The sequence below is a fragment of the Cygnus olor genome, chromosome 1, assembly GCF_009769625.2.
Source record: "Cygnus olor isolate bCygOlo1 chromosome 1, bCygOlo1.pri.v2, whole genome shotgun sequence".
Taxonomy (NCBI): Eukaryota; Metazoa; Chordata; class Aves; order Anseriformes; family Anatidae; genus Cygnus; species Cygnus olor.
Genome location: NC_049169.1, coordinates 117362101 through 117378016, shown reverse-complemented (window position 1 = coordinate 117378016; position 15916 = coordinate 117362101). Strand labels below are relative to the sequence as shown.

The window sequence follows — 15916 nt, the reverse complement described above, 5'->3', positions numbered from 1 at the left end:
TCTTAGTGAATTTGGTAAAAAATTCAAATTAAAAATTTTCCATTAAAGCGTTCTGTGTTCTGCTTGCTGCTCGGCGCAGTGTGACTGAAGATTCAAGCGAACAACCATGGACAATTTTGTGGCTGTTTTCCTTTGCTGGTTTTTTACTGGTTTCCTTGCATATATTTGTATCACTTTGTAGTCATTCTTGCCTCATTAAATTCAGTTTGTCCACTCCCATTTTATGTGGAGTGCCTCAGGTAGAGCAGCTGTATAATTAATGATTTTCACGTTTTTCTCCCAACACGGTAGTGATTCTCCAGCAGTGAGAAACTGACAGGGAAATAATGGCGCTACTTGTAAGCTCAGTGGGACTCCTACCTTTGCTGGAAAAGGGTGGAAAAAATGGCAAAGGAAGAACATAAAATTCCATGCTAGTTGTTCTGTTTGAAATGTTTTGAAGATGATGGGTAGAAATAGTGATGATCTAGTACCATATAAAAGGGAATAAAACATTTCAAAAATACTGTTCAGATGTCATCTTCAAAAAAAGGTGTTGCAGTAATACACGAAGAAGTTTTACTTTCAGAATCACCAAATATTTGAGGTGGGAAGGGACCCCTGGAGGCCACCTGCTCCAGGCCCTGCCCAAGCAGGGCCACCCAGAGCAGGCTGCCCAGGGCCGTGCCCAGGCGGCTTTTGGAGATCCCCAAGGAGGAGACCCCGCAGCTCTCTGGGCAGCCTGTGCCAGGGCTCCTCACCCGCACAGCACAGAAGGGCTGCCCGGTGCTCAGAGGGAGCCTCCTGGGCTCCACTTTGTGCCCACTGCCTCTTGTCCTGGCACTGGGCACCACTGAAAAGGGCCTGGCTCCGTCCTCTTGCACCCTCCCTTTTAGGTACTTCGGGACATGGATGAGATGCCCCTGAGCCTCCTCTTCCTCAGGCTGAACAGCCCCAGCTCTCTCAGCCTGTCCCCACAGGAGAGGTGCTCCAGTCCCTCCATCATCTTTGTGGAGGCCCTGCGTTGCACTCTTTCCAGTATGACCATGTCCGTCTTGTACTGGGGGGGGGCCAGGACTGGACCCAGCACTCCAGATGTGGTCTCACCAGGGCTAAGCAGAGGGGAAGGGTCGCCTCCCTCCACCTGCTGGCAATACTTTGCCCAATGCAGCCCAGGGTACTGTTGAGATATGTTCTAAGACAGGTACCACTTAGTAGAAGAAAAAAAAGAACATTTAAAATTCTATTTTATGTTTTTGTTTGTTTGTTCGTTTGCTTGTTTTTTTTCTTCTTCTTAAGAATCAGAAGTGATTTTCTGTGGAAGAACTGGTCAGCTACCAGTTGTTGGTCATGGTTCCCAAAACAAAGATTGGCAGCTGAACTTACTGATTCATGAAAATGTGGTTTCATTACCCATGAGTGAAGTGTTTAATCTGTCATACTTCTTGTGTGTGGACCATTTCTTTAACTGGTGGAGTGTGCAGCCGGAGATGCTAAGGAATGGACAAAAAAAAAAAAAAAAAAGACAGTAACCCTTGAGGCATGCTGATGGTCTCCTTAAAATACTTGTTAGGCTCAAGTTTTACATAAGTAACTTGGCAGTTGAGTTTCTCATACGATGTGTAACTCTTGATTTAAGGTTACTTAAAGCTCACTTTTATGTAAATCAGTGGCAATCTTTTATTTAATTTTTGAAAACCCTCTGTGGTTGCCCTGTCTTTAATATTTGGGAAGAAAAAAAAGTATTTTTAATGAATTAGGAAAGATACATTGGCCAGTTCTACAGGTATGGGTGTATTTTGGCAGTACTTATTTTGAAAAGATAAACTTCTTAGAGATGAGATGAAAATTCCTTTGTAGTTGTTCACCAAGATGTTAAATGAATTAATTTGTTACAAATACCAGAATATATTTGTCACAGGAATAATGACGTTTATATATTAATCGCTTTCATGTTGCTGCTGAGTTGAGCAGGCTCGTGCCCATTAACAATTTTAGACTGTTGCGATCATTGCTCAGGAAGCAGGGGCTTGTCAGATATATTTTATACAGGTGTATTTTAAAGATCCTGTATAAATCTAATGGTTTTCAAGGTACTAAAAAATTTCTTGAAGACCTTGAATAAGCGGAAGCTAATGCTATTCATTTGTAATGCACTACTTGCAAGGATCTTAGTGCTTTTGCAGATGCTGGGAATATGGAGAACCTGTAAATAGGTAGCTCTCATTTATATTTGTACAAACATGAAAAAAGAAATCATTTGAACCCTCCCCTCTTCCTCCCAAATACTTTGCAACTGCTAGAGCTTGTCAGCTCCCAAAGGGCCATAGCTGTTCATGTGTGAGAGCCTGAGTGGAATTTTATGCAGTACGTGCTCTCCAGGGAACTGTTACTATACACTGAGTAGTGTCAGGAGGAAATATTAGGGACAAGAGTGTCAAAACTTCATCTTTATTTATTTATTTTTAGTAAATAAATAAGCATTCTCGCATTTGAACATAAAAATTGCTTTGCTTTGAACACGTGGCTGGCACACCCTGTGGCCCCTGGACATAACCCAAACTGTCCAGCCCCCTTGTTCTCCCAGTTAGGTTTTCTGAGGTGCTGTGGGCCAGGTTCGAGTGGGATTTGAAGTCGCCTTCGGAGTCCTGCTGGAGGCAATTTTAATGTGTCATCAAAGGCTTCGATTCCTGGCAACAGTAAGCAAATGGAAAGTAGTGACTGGTCTTGTGAAGGGTGCTGACCTTCATCTCTTTCAATACTCTTCCTTCATACTGCCACCAACTGTGTGGGGAGTTTCTTGCTCCAGTTATGCTTTTTATTTATCTCATAGTATGGTAGGATATGCTAGGTAATATTTATTCTGTCTAAACATTACCAACTTTCTAATAAGATCACAGGATTATTTTAACTACGTTTGGCCCTGCCCCTTACAGTCATAAAGGAGAAATGGTGTATTTACCTACATATATTAGTGGTCAAGGATTTGCACGGAGAAGGCCGGTAGGCCAGCTGTGATGTTATTTCATATTTTTATCCATCTTCTACTGAACCACAGAACTTGAATCCTCTCATTTCAAATATTTGTATGCTGCTTAGGAGGTAATAAGGAAGCATTGCTTTTTTTTTTTTTTTAATGTAGGTTTACTGCATAAATCTTTTATCTAGGATTTCACTCTTTCTGTATGGAAATTCAGTGTGGGTTCGATATGCATTTTGTTGGTACCAGTGTAGGTTCAGAGAGCTTTTACATGTCACTTGTCTTCCACTTCTTCACTTGTGGTAATGCATTTATTTTGGGGGGGCGCTGCCCAGTGAACCTGACTGGGAAACTGATCCAGTTAAAAATAATCCTGTTTTATCCGGATATTAGTAACTTGGATCAGTTCTGGCATCCAGTTGACTGTAGTACCCTACAAATGATAGTATTGGCAAAGATGAGGGGTTCTGCTGGACAGGGGCTGTTTCTAAATCTGCTGTGCTATGAGACTGTGGCAAAAGCCTTCCTCTTCATTTGTCAGCTGGAAGGTCCTGACTGGAGGCTGCCCGTAGGCTGCTTTGACTCTTTAGCCTCTTTTTCTGTTCTCTTTCTAGATGTGTCGCTGTTCTCTTACAAACATAACTTCTTTGTATATTCTTGTATTTAGAAAATACAATTTTGGAGTTGATTAACTGGGTCTCAACTTCTGGTGGCAGATTAAGTCCGTTACTGTTGCAAATATCTTCACCCAGATATGGCAGCTATACATTTCTAGACTCAATCTAATATGGCAGTTTTAAAGTCCGAATGTGAGTAACTTGTTACACAGGATGGGTATATTTTTCTGAGCCTATATTTTTAGATTGAGTGTTACTACGGTGTTCTGATTCAGCCATCCTTCTGCTGGAGGTACTAGCTATGTGCTTGAAGATGGAGAAAAAGGCTTTATTGTGAATTTGGCCCGGAGAGCAGAGCACATGGATTGTTGTAGATGTGTTTCCATCTGCTGCTTCAGAGGGGCTATGAAGCAGTTATTTCGGTCAGTACAGGAGGTTTGTGAGATGGGTAGGATATTCCTTTCCTGAGTGCTAAAAAGAAACAAGACTAAAAAGTCATCAACACATTTATTCATCTCTTGTTACGTAAAATGGTACAAAAGATACATTGTTGTCTTCTGAGTTACCCATCACTAAATTAATGTAGTCTATACATTTTGTCAAATATAATTGAAATTTTGCTCAGCATAAAATAGTGCATGTAAGTGGCAGAATACACAATATGAACTTGACAGTCTTTTGTAATTGCGTAAGCTTGTCAAATGGAAAGAGATATTTGAGCCATCTAGTGGTTGGTATGAAACATTTTAACACTTTCAACGGGTTGTAGAAAATGCAAATGACACCAACTTGGAAAATGCATTTCTAATTTGTATGCTTTTTAATAGCATAGCTGTAGAATGAAAAAAAATACACATTCAACTTCAAATTTGAGGTAGTCTGTTTCGGTTTGTAGCTTTTTTTCAAGATGATGTAGATTTTACTGAGAAGATCTGATAACATAAATATTATGTGTAGAAGTTAATAGCCAAAGAATGAATTTTAGCCTGACATCTTAGAAATTGTGAAGGTTTTGAGGAACTTCATGGAAGAGAGTGTAATAAGATAATTTTGTTTTCTACTTCATACTGAAATAAATATATATACTTAGAGGGGGAAAAAAAGTTGGCTTGTAGGCTTGTATTCTCCATCAGCAGCTATTTATAGTAGGATCTTGAATAACAAGGATTGAATAACAAGATATCGTTACTGAAAAACATGGGGTAGATACTATTCATGATATACCTGTGTTCAAAAGCAAGTAACAGTGGCAATTGAAAACAGGTTTCTTAAGGCGGGGTGCCTGACTTGGAGTCCCAGAATCTGAGATGTCAGGATAAAGGACATTTTGTAGATGAAAATCCGTCTTGTAATGCAGCTTCATGATCCTGCTTGGTCCTGATAAGTGTTAAGCTGTTCTAGCTTTTCATATGGGCTGTTGCCAGTAAGAACTTGGCTGCATGTTGAAGTTGCTGGTATTCTGCAGTACAGGCAGAAAAGTTAGTTGCTGAAATAGTGAACTTCACATGTAACTCACCTTGAATTACTGATGGGAAAGTACTGCATGCACGGAACCACTGTATTATCTCCCAGTCCTCGTGAAAGCCCCATCCAGCTTCAAGCCCAGATTAAAAGATATTTTTTAATCATTTAGACAAATCTAATGAATAATCAACAAGCAGTACTAATGGTGTTACGTGCAGTTAGAGCTGTAGTGTTTCAAAACAGGTGAATACAGTCCATACTGACATTCCAGAATTTGCATCTTTACATTTGCAGTAAAGTATTAAAAAGTCTTAAGTCTTGCCCTGTTTTTTATTGAGAAGACAGTGGTATCCTAACATGTTTTTAAGGTCAGTCCCAAGTGCATTGCAAAGCTGAATGAGAAAAATTAGAAGGCCAGCCACAGAACAAAGGATGGAGCTGTAATAGCGGACTTGTGTTTTACTGCAATGGGGGCAACCTGAAAGCTTCATGTAAATTTGATATACTAATTACACATGGACAAATCACCTGCATTTTGGTCTTGTCATAAGCGTTGATTGTTGAGTATTATTAACCCTTAGGACCAAAATAACAGCTAGATTAATCTTCTGAATATTCAAATTTTGACTGTGAATTCTAATAGGTATCAGAAGAGGAATTAAACTCTTAAAGATTGAAGAGGTTTTAGTTGTCTGGTATATTTTTGCCTGAATTTTGCGGTGTGGTGATGAAGGATTTTTTTTAGTATTATTCTCAGTCTCTATGGTGATCTAGTCTTGGATCGCAGTTGTTGAATCTCCGAGGTAACACTGAACAACTTTGTTCACTTCAGTTCTCTAAATAAGCATGGCCAGAACAGAGTAAAGGCAGCTAGGTGTACGCTGTATTTTGCAGGCTTCCATGTTGCATGTGTGTAATCTCTCCCTATTGTTGTCTCACTTCTTCATTGAAAACACTGTAGTCCAAGACATTATGTATGTTCAGTTTTTGAGCTTGTCTTCATTCTTAGTCTGCTGTTGCCAGAACAGATTTGAGTAACAGCAATTACGTGCCGTACAGAGTTGAAGATCTCATATCTTTATGATGTCCATGTTGTGGTTTTGTTCACTTGAACAGGAACGTGATTTTATGGTAGTATTACGACTGTCATCTTTTTATTGTCTGTGTACTTCTCTTTCCACTCCCTTTGTACAGTGCTCTGATTGTCATAGTAGCTGGTCATACCACAGCATTTTCTTGGAACCTGTCCATTGCTAAAGCTATGATCCAACTGTATTCATGAAAGGATCTTTGGCATTTCCCCTGTTTTTAATTTGCATTTAGAAGATGCAAATGAGGTATAATGAAATTGTAGTACTAGGTTCTGTTTCTGATGAGTGCTTGCTCTTCAAATTATGTTCTGGTTACCAATTGCTTTCTAGGAGAAATTTGCTTACATCTCATATATTTCAGTTGGGTTTAAGGCATATCTAGAATTCCTTTTGTTAGGTTCCATAGAAATGAGAGCTGTTGAAGAAGTGAGTGCAAGTGCAGTAGGGGTTATCCTGAAGAAGAATCTTTGAGAATGGAAACGCCATCTCTGGTTCATGTATTAGAGCTCTGTTTCCTTTGGGATGTATTCACAGTCTCTCGAAAACAGCGTTACACACAAGAAAAACCTAAAATTGTGTTGTAGGCAGCATATGTGTGTTTTCTTCTGTAAATAATGAAATAGCTGCTAAACAGAGAACAATTTTACTGTGGCATAACATTTTTCAAAAGAAAATGTTGGTTAATTTTTATATAATTTAGGAAATATGTAATATTTATTTGGAAAATTAGGTAGTTAATCATTCATTAACCCCCCTGGTAATGTCACTTTGGAAGCAACGCTTTCCTTCGTGAAAAGAATATGGGGGGGAGATGAGTTGTCAGAAGGAGAATGGTACATTTTTTTCCTTTTACTGCAAAATAGGGTAATCGAAGATAGAAATTAGATTGATGATGAAGAAATCTGATCGTCTTAGGTTTGAAGCTGATGGCCTATATTTTTAGTATTCAGAAAAATTACAGTTTTTACAGCATATTTTCAGATTCATATAATTAATGTTCTACTTTAGACACTGAAATTAGTGTGCATAGCTTTGTTTACTTTTATGTGAATATAAATCATTATAACTATGACATGGTCTTAGGTTATAAAACATTTTTATTGTATTAAATTGCCAAGGACCATTGTTTGCTTTCCTACTGTCGTACAAATGGAACAAAGCACATCAGTGTCTCTGATGTGAAAGTAGTTGAATATTACGGTAGTTACTGTTCCTCAAAAAATAGTTTCTGCATTTAAATTCAGAATTTAGTACTAAATTTTACAAAGAATTGCATTTTTTAAAAAAAATCTGTAGCTATCTTCTTATTCCTTCTTTTTTGTTCTTCCTGTTCAAGGTGAAATTAAAATACGCCTATCTCATAATGGAAATTGAATGTCAAACGATGAACAAAATACTTGCAACTCAGTGGTATAGATTATGGTTGGTGTATCTGGTTTTAAACATTGTTTCTTTTCTTTACAGAATGCTGCCTTTTTATATGGCCTTGGTTTGGTCTACTTCCATTACAATGCCTTTCAATGGTAAGTTGGAATAAACTAACAGTAACTGTATTTTGTAGTGTTTATTGGTAGGTGAATATTTCAACTTTAATGTTAGTGTATAATGGTTTAAATTTTGTAGCATAAATATGATACTTGAAGGTATATTGTCCTGTATCTCATATCTGACTTACTTGTGGCAGCCACAGCAGTTGCTTGAATAGGAAAGCAATTACAGAGAAAGAGTTTTAGCTTCCTATAACGCAATTCAGCAAGGGGAATGTAGCGGTATGACTCAACAGGTTTTTGTGAATTCTCAGTGTCTATGGTCTGCAGCATATGTTGTGAAGAAATTTTCTGTTTCTCTGGGAAAAGAAGTGGCAAAGTAGGTTTGTTTTCATTTAGCTTGTTATTCAGTAATTTTTCTATAACTATATACAGTGACAGGTTTTGGACGTGAGCAGCAGTACACTTTGTCCTGAATGTTTAAAACTGTCATAAAAACTCAGTTATAAAGAGCTGTAAATCCTGGCAGGGTTTTGGGGGTGGGAAGGGCTTGCTTTTGTGCTGGGGGTGGGGAAAGGCGTGGTTTGATGGTTTTCTGGGTGATTTTGTTTTTGTTTTGCCTCACTGGCGATGAGAGAAGAATGAGAAATGGAATAGACTTGATTATTGAGGTTCTCTTGACAGATCCTCAAACTTTCCTGGTCAGTAATAAGAAAGGTCTGGTTTATTCTTACACACATATTGTTGTTATCATCGGAATAAAGTCAGATAAATGCAGTGTTTAGATCAGAGCTTTTTTCATAAAATTGATTAGTTTTCCTTTTTTTTCTCTCTCTCTTCCATGCTGATTTCTTTGTGGTATATATTTCTCTAGTAACACTTAGTACAGAAGCTCGTAATAAAATGAATGTGATTTTACTATTTAGTTGATTACACAAAAAATTATCATCTTATTGGACTAAGCATGCCTGAAGCTAAGGAAGTAATAAGTGACTACTGACCGATAGCTTGGAACAACAAAATGAGATTTTTGCCCACCTCCTACTCCCACCCCCCCCCAAATAAATTTATCAAAAGTTTCTGTGTATCTGTAAGACAAAAGATTCATGCTTTCCTCAGGCAGGAAGTAAGCTTTTATTTTTGAAATTAACATAAGTTGGTTAAATCATGATCTCAGAAGCTTGATATTTTTTTTCCCTCTTACAACTCAAATGCTTTCTTTATTAATAGTGGTGCAATGTATGCCATGTATTGTACGTGGCATGCAATTACATTCCATTCTAATGTGAGAGAAGAGCAAAAAAGTTTGCAGAAAAACTGAGAATCTTTCAAGATTGTGATCATCTTTCTTGAATTTTGCTAAGTTTCAGAATGTTCTTGCTCTGATGCAGGCTTGGCTTCATCATTTAACGTGTTACAGTTTGCACTGTGAAAATGATAGAAAATAGTCAAATTACACGAAAAGTTAGATTTAGAGTAGTTAATTATTAAGAGGCCACCTTTTCAATGTAGACTGTTGCCATTAGTGGATCAGTTTTTTTGGCACCGTTCAGTGGAGGGAACCACAAAGTCAGGTCATTGTGAGGCCTAAGTATTGATAGTTTGCTGCCTTGAATTAATTCAGATTTTTCTTACATGCTTTTGAGTAACCTTGTTGAGAACATGAGTATATATTGATGTCTTAAGTTATGATGTTTTAACTGCATATAGAGCTGTTTGTTAATGTAGTTTAAAGTAATCAAATCTGTCTCTCATTCATACCACAAAGGTACATGTAGTGTGGTACTAAAGAAGTTGTGCATATGAGAATATTGGGTAGAATTTTTAAAGGAAGAAAGTCTAATGCAGATAAAATCTTATACTTCTGTATGTGATTTTTTTAATCCCCTTGATTTATTTTTTTTTACTATGTTTTGGGGACAGGAGTGGGTTGCATGGTTGTGAGTATTTAGGGTGTGACAAAATCATAATTAGCCTGGAGCTGATTGCAAGTCGCTTGCAGTAGGGATGTTCTTTGTACGCTTAGTCTTCCACAAGTCTCCACTGCAGATTGCAAGGAGAATCTTCCTTCTTTCAGAGTGAAACACTAGTCAAACCGTCTTGTTTTCTGCTGCAATTATTCCATCTATTTCCATTCATAAAGTACACAAATCTGTGTATTTCATACAGGTAGAGGAGGCCCCAAGATTGTTTAAGGTTGTTTAACCTACTGTGCTTCATTCATGAATATTTTATTTTATTCATACAACCTTAGATAGTCATAGGTTTTTGAGGAGAGGCATGTACATAGTCTTCCCAAAAGTAAGGGTTAATGAATCATCTGTCATACAAATTGGGATAATATCAGAGCAAGTGAGAATAAGGTCAGTTTTAGAATTGTTGTTCGTATTTTCACGTTATTTTTTGAGTTTTCCAGTATTCATAAAAAGAAGTGTTGGACTGACTCCAAGACACATGCAATTCTCTGTATTCAATATTGCACGCTTCTGTACATGCTAAAGAAGCGTTACAGTGTTAAGTACTAAATCTTATCTGACACATCATTTTATATCGGTTGTTTTGTTTGACAATTTATGTAAGAACTGAAAGTACTTATATACATGTAAGTATATGTAAATATTGTGATAGCGCGATCAAAGATATTTTATGCAATTTTTTTAGTAAGATATGGCATAAGGGATTAGCTCCAAAGAAAGTTGTATAGATTTTAGATTTTGATAATCTTTCTACACCATTTGTCATCAAGTTGTGAGAGAAGTGGATGGCTGGTTTTCCCTGTTTCTCAAGTAGGGCAAAACACCAGAATTGAGATAGCTGAGATACTGTCATAACTTGAATAATTTCATGTCCTCCTTAGTTGTCTTCTAGATGGAACAATTAAAAAATTTTAGTTGTTTGTCAAAGACTATCCTTCAACTCAGTGCAATAGCTACAGTCCATGTAGTGGCTTGAATGCCAGTTTTGCTCTATCACTTCAGTAAGGAATCTGAACCTGCCTGGTGTACGATCTGCAGATTTGAGCCCCCCCAGGAGAAGCAGATGGAGTCCAAGCTCTGCAGCTGTGTCCTGAAACTGGTTCTCCTGCTCCCCTTGGATCCCCATGCACTAACTGTGGTGCTCTGAAGGCAGTCCGCAGTGTTTTCAATAACTGTTACCCTGCAAATTGCTGGACAGCGTGTGTGAGAGAGAGGGTGTTCCTTAAAACACCTTACAGGAGATGGAGATCACAGTCACCCTTCTTGCATTATTTAACATATCCTTTGGCTCCTCAGTCCAAGGATTCCTTAGCAGCTTAGAAGTTTAGTATTACATAAAACCTTGTGCTTCAGCATAGACACCTTTGCAGGACCCAGCCCTGAAAGAATACCAAAGACGAATGTGAGTGATGGTCCAGACCCTTTCCTTCTCCTCCATCATGGCTAAAGATGCAGACTGCCTTAGGGAAATCTGCCGTCTCTGGCAGGAGCTGTGGCCTCTCTGCAGCCGTCCTTATCAAAGCAAAAGCAATGAGGTCATCTGTGCAATATCTAGATCATCAGCTGAACCACCATCTCTGATTCTGGCTCTTCTAAAGTATCCTCACACCTTTGTAAGCTGGGGTGTCCTGTACGTTGGCATTTCTTCCATTAGCTTAAGTTTGACTCATTGGAAATGGGATAGGAGCTCAGTGCAAAAAAGTTTTTTTTTTTATTGCCTCTGCAACTCGGATTCAGAATTGAATATTGACATGAAGAAGTTAGCTGCAGTCCCCTACACCTTCATTATTCTTACCTAATTCAAGTAAAGACATTCAATGGGCAAGAGGGAGTAAGGATATGAAACCCCTACTGGGAGAAGGCAGCACCTCCATCTCCAAGGTACAAGCACTGAGCAGGCTCTCCACATCCCTTCTCTGCTGCTGCTGCTGAATTCCACAATCCTCCCAAGGCCAAGCAGGCAGTAGTATCATGTGGCTCTCAGTTGGTATCTGTGGTACTGTGTCCCAACTCTGCTGGCCTCCAGACACTTGAGAATCATTTTTCTTACAGAAATCCTTCAAAGACTTCAGTGGGACAGGAGCATTCTTTTACAGGTACCCACTTTGGGGAACACGTGGAAAACTTACCATCAACCTCTGAGAGGGGCCTTAGTGCCAGACATATTCAATTACTTACTTGTGCTGAAGAAATCTGTTATCTTTCTTGCTTCGCTCCAGGTTTCCTGGCTGTCATTCTGTTGTATCTTATTTTAAAGAAAGTGAAGGTTTGCTGTTCTCACAGTCATCTTGAAAAGCAGCTGATTAAAGTGTTTTTCAAGTATTCAGGTCGATAGTGGAATGTAAACTTTTTTTCAGCAGTCTTGTTGACCAGCCTTCAGTCTTGCATTCATGATCATTTAACCAAGAAACTGTTGTTTTATGTTGGTCATTGCCCATCTGTGACAGTGGGAGAGTTCCGTCCTGTGCTGCTAAGGTCCCTTTTTGGCCCTTCTTTGCTTTCTCTCTTGATACAGTTGTCTTTTTTCAGCAGTAAGCTGTTATTAACACAGTAAGATTTACACATGAGGGGAATTATTACTGTTTTTCCAGCAGGACCAGATCCTTGGGATGCTTCTCAAGCTGTTTGTGCCAGTCGTTGGCAGGTCCAAGGAACCAGGCTCTTCCCCACAGAGTGGTGTGTGTGGGAATGCGAACCACCTGCTGGGGACCTCCTTCACTTGAGTGGGAGCGCTTCACCCTTTCCTGCAAACAGCAACCACTCGACTGCTTCATCAAATGCAGTCTCTGCTCTGCCTGCCTTCAGGTATAGCAATAGTTGGTGCCACCGTGGAAGGCACGGCATTTGATGAAATAGTTCAGTGGCTGCAGTTTGCCTGACAAGTGCTGAGGTTCACCTAATTGACAGTGACATTGCCCTGGTAATTTGCAGCCTGCGGAGTTCCTGCTTTGGAAACACCTGCTACAGGGAAGTCCACGACGGACGTCATTTGAGAGCAGAAAAACAGCTTGCCCGCCAATAACCTGCGATCTTCAACATACACATTTATATTTATTTTCATCTTCTATCAGAGTCCTCTTAGATGGTCAGGCGTTTTTAGTCTGTAGTTAATAAGGAGAGCAGAGTTTAAACAAGCACTGTGTAGATACTGCATTGTCAAATAGTTCTTAGTTTTCAGGTGGCTGGGTCTACATATCTATTTTTGTATACATAAAATGGGAATGTACATGTAGACTACAAATACTAGTGGCAGTTAACCATGAGCAAAGTAGTAATTGATTTGTCTTTTGTTCTCTTTTTGTCATTGTCTATCAAACCTATTTCTTGGACTTATGAAAAAGCATAATATCTGTTGGTAACAGGAAAATAAACGGGTAGTCTCAGCTGCTGCTACGGAGAAATGTTTGGAGCCTGCTGCTCAAAATGTTTCAGTATTCAACTGTTACGGCACAATGGACAGAGGAGTTACTGTATCTGAAGACTGTTAAAGTATTTCATGAAAATGCAGTAATGACTATTTCTGTATACGTAAGTTTTGTTTATGTTCAAACTATGCCGATGAGTTTCAAATAGGAATTTGTCCATCATATCCTCACGGCATTTTCATTAGTTATGCTTGGAGCAGGTGGTCAGAAAATTGAAAGAGAATAAAGAATAATAAAAAGAAAGTTTTTACTCCAGCTGTACCAAGAAGTTTTCCCAACATGTTATGTTCTTTTCTCTTGTAGGCTTTTTATGATTTTAATGCACTTTGTTAGAAACTCATGAATGCTAACTTCTGAATAGTTAAATTGATGCTATTTATTATATACTTTTGTCCAGTTCAAATGGGTTTTTATTCACAGTCTGTCCAAGTAAAGGCTTCCAATACATCTTATGAGAGTTCACTAAATGTTTAATATAATATTCTATTAATTATTATTCAGCCTGCTTACTTGCATAATAGTAGGCATTGTTGTATAGATGAGTGGGTGGAAAGATAGCAGCAGTATTGATTTTGAAAGTCTAGATTTGGAGATGATAGATTCATGTCACTTTTATATTTTCTCAATTATTGTAGCAGTGCTGTACAAACGTAAGCCCAGAGGTGCACTTCATCCTCTGCAGTCTGTTTTCCAGTCCTGCTTTCCCATTTCGTCTAGTGTTAGCTAGCCAACCTTTCCTGCCTGTTAATGGGTACCTTCCCATTCTTGTTGAAGACTCTAATTAAATTTAAATAAATTCCAGTAGACTTAAGCAAAGTTTTTTTCTTGCCAGGCAGTTGATCAATATCCTTTAGAGAACAAACCTGAAGTTGTTTCTTGCTGAATTTAGACTACTGTCATTTATTTCTACAGTATGAGAGCTCCCAGCTGTTCATTTCTGTGATATATCCTTTGGACTAATGTATGTTTAGTCTGCTAAAGGATTAAAATGAAAAGCTGTGTCCGTGCATGAAGGCCAGTTAATTAGCGATGGAGGCTAACAACCTATTTGAGCAAGGCTGTGTGCCATCATCTCATCTTCTACTACTGCACTTGCTCCTACTTTCCACTTACTCTCATGTCCTCTTCCTTCCCTGTTGCACCGTGTACCCAGATCCATTGTCATTTCCTTTGGATATTGATGAGCACTTAGAACTGGGATGTATGACAGTGACATTGCAGGTGTTCTGCTATTGGTGTAGTAAGGGGCTGAGTCCAGAGCTCTGAGCATGGCAGAGTGGCTGAGGAAGCCCCAGAATAAAACCAGAGGATTTCCTTTGGTCCTTGTTCTTCTTGATGTCTCCTGTAATTACGGATCCATTGCTATTTAGCTTAAATTTTTCTCATAGGCAAAATTAGATCAGTATTAATTCATCTATAGTGTAGAACTGCTTGTCTTTAAGAGTTAATATAATTAAGCCAGAGTTCGTATACAAATAGTTACTGTAATAATTAATGTTAATAGGAAAATGTCTCAGTTTTGAGTGTTTTATTCTATGAAAATTTTACTAGTTAAGGCCATTGTTGTCAAATTAGACACGAGCACCTACTATTGGTAGAAATTGTTAAAAATGTTGCCTTTCAGATTACTTTATTTGTAAAATTTTGAGGATTCAATTTTTTGTAGAAATAATGGAAGTAATTTGTATTTGTTATTGGTGGTAATCATCTTGGAAAAGCTACAAATTGCTTGATTGATATGGAATGAACACCAAAATTAAATAATAGAAATAAATAATGTTTATGTATAAATTATATTTTGAAAGAAAAAGAAAATATATCTTAATACCTGATTTTTAGTTAGAAAAGCTACTTTGGGAGATATTTGCCATATTCTTTTAACATTTATGCCTTAATTTACTGAAATAATTGTGCTTAATTATAAATGTGTTATTTATTGGAATTCTCTTTTAGTTTTTATTATGGCATTCAGGGATACAGAGGTTTTTTTCAAGATGCAAGCAAGACACTGGCACAGGAGTTTACTAGCATTTTAAGTATGATTCATGCTTAAAAGTAAATCCATCAAGTACTAGAAACTGAAAGAACATTTCTAAATAGAGTCTTTCACCAATTGCTATGAGTCCATCCATCCATTCCATTGCAAAGCATCTCTGCATTTTCCTCCTCAAACCATCCGTTTAGGAGTGATCAAGTAGAGCTGAAATGTTCAGCTAGAATGCCGCTATCTGACGGTTAGCATGGTAACAGAAATAACATCTTAAAGGTTGTAGAGATTTTCGTTGTACTGATTAAATTTATCCAAATGTCCATCAAAGCAGGTTCAGAAAGGTGCCATTGCTTCTTGCACTGATCATGTTTAAGGGAGTGATGTCTTGTTCTGTTCATTTTCTTCCTTTTTCTATGTTTTGGGTTTGGCTTGATAAAAATTTTGTCGGGTTATAAGGTTATCGCAAATACTTATAATTTCTACTGATGTTGAACCTGACACCACGAGCATCTTAGGCAAGGGTGAACGCTGTTGCCTTGTCATCTGTATGAAGGTAACTACACCTTGCAAACCTCAGGGGCTGTCTGGGACTAGCAGGTTCAAGTGCTAAATGTGATACAGTTGTCTTACTGTCCACTGGTTGCAACTTCACTTTGTTTTGAGTGCAGTACTCCTCTGAAAGATGGGGTAGGCAAGATTCTTGGTCTTTTGAATGAATGATGCTGTATATTCAAACTGAACTTGGAAACTGTCCTTAAAAGCCAGTTGCTGTACTGTGGCTTCATTTAACTCTGTTGTTCAGCTGTGAAAATGAACACTATTTTCTGTTCAGTAAGATCTAAAATTATGTCTTTTAGAGTTTTATTTTTTAGTAATCCATGTTTCATTGTTATTTGTGAGTGAGACA

The 15916-nt window shown here is 38.2% G+C and overlaps 1 protein-coding gene and 1 long non-coding RNA gene across 22 annotated transcripts in view; one reads left to right on the top strand and one right to left on the bottom strand.

Annotated features, from left to right (window-relative positions):
* Positions 1-15916, top strand: part of KDM6A (lysine demethylase 6A) — a 154081-nt gene that overhangs the window by 63242 nt on the left and 74923 nt on the right. For all 21 annotated transcript variants that reach the window (XR_005816382.1, XM_040545471.1, XM_040545482.1 and 18 more), the window contains exon 5: positions 7596-7654. Coding sequence is in view for 20 of the 21 variants with exons in the window: in XM_040545471.1 (XP_040401405.1) it covers positions 7596-7654 (59 nt within the window). In the remaining variant the exon portion in view is untranslated. The remainder of the gene's footprint in view (positions 1-7595; positions 7655-15916) is intronic.
* Positions 8737-12782, bottom strand: LOC121064173. Its single transcript, XR_005816385.1, has 2 exons — positions 11773-12782; positions 8737-9044 (listed from the first exon to the last, which is right to left on the bottom strand). It is a non-coding gene; the product is annotated as an uncharacterized LOC121064173 (long non-coding RNA).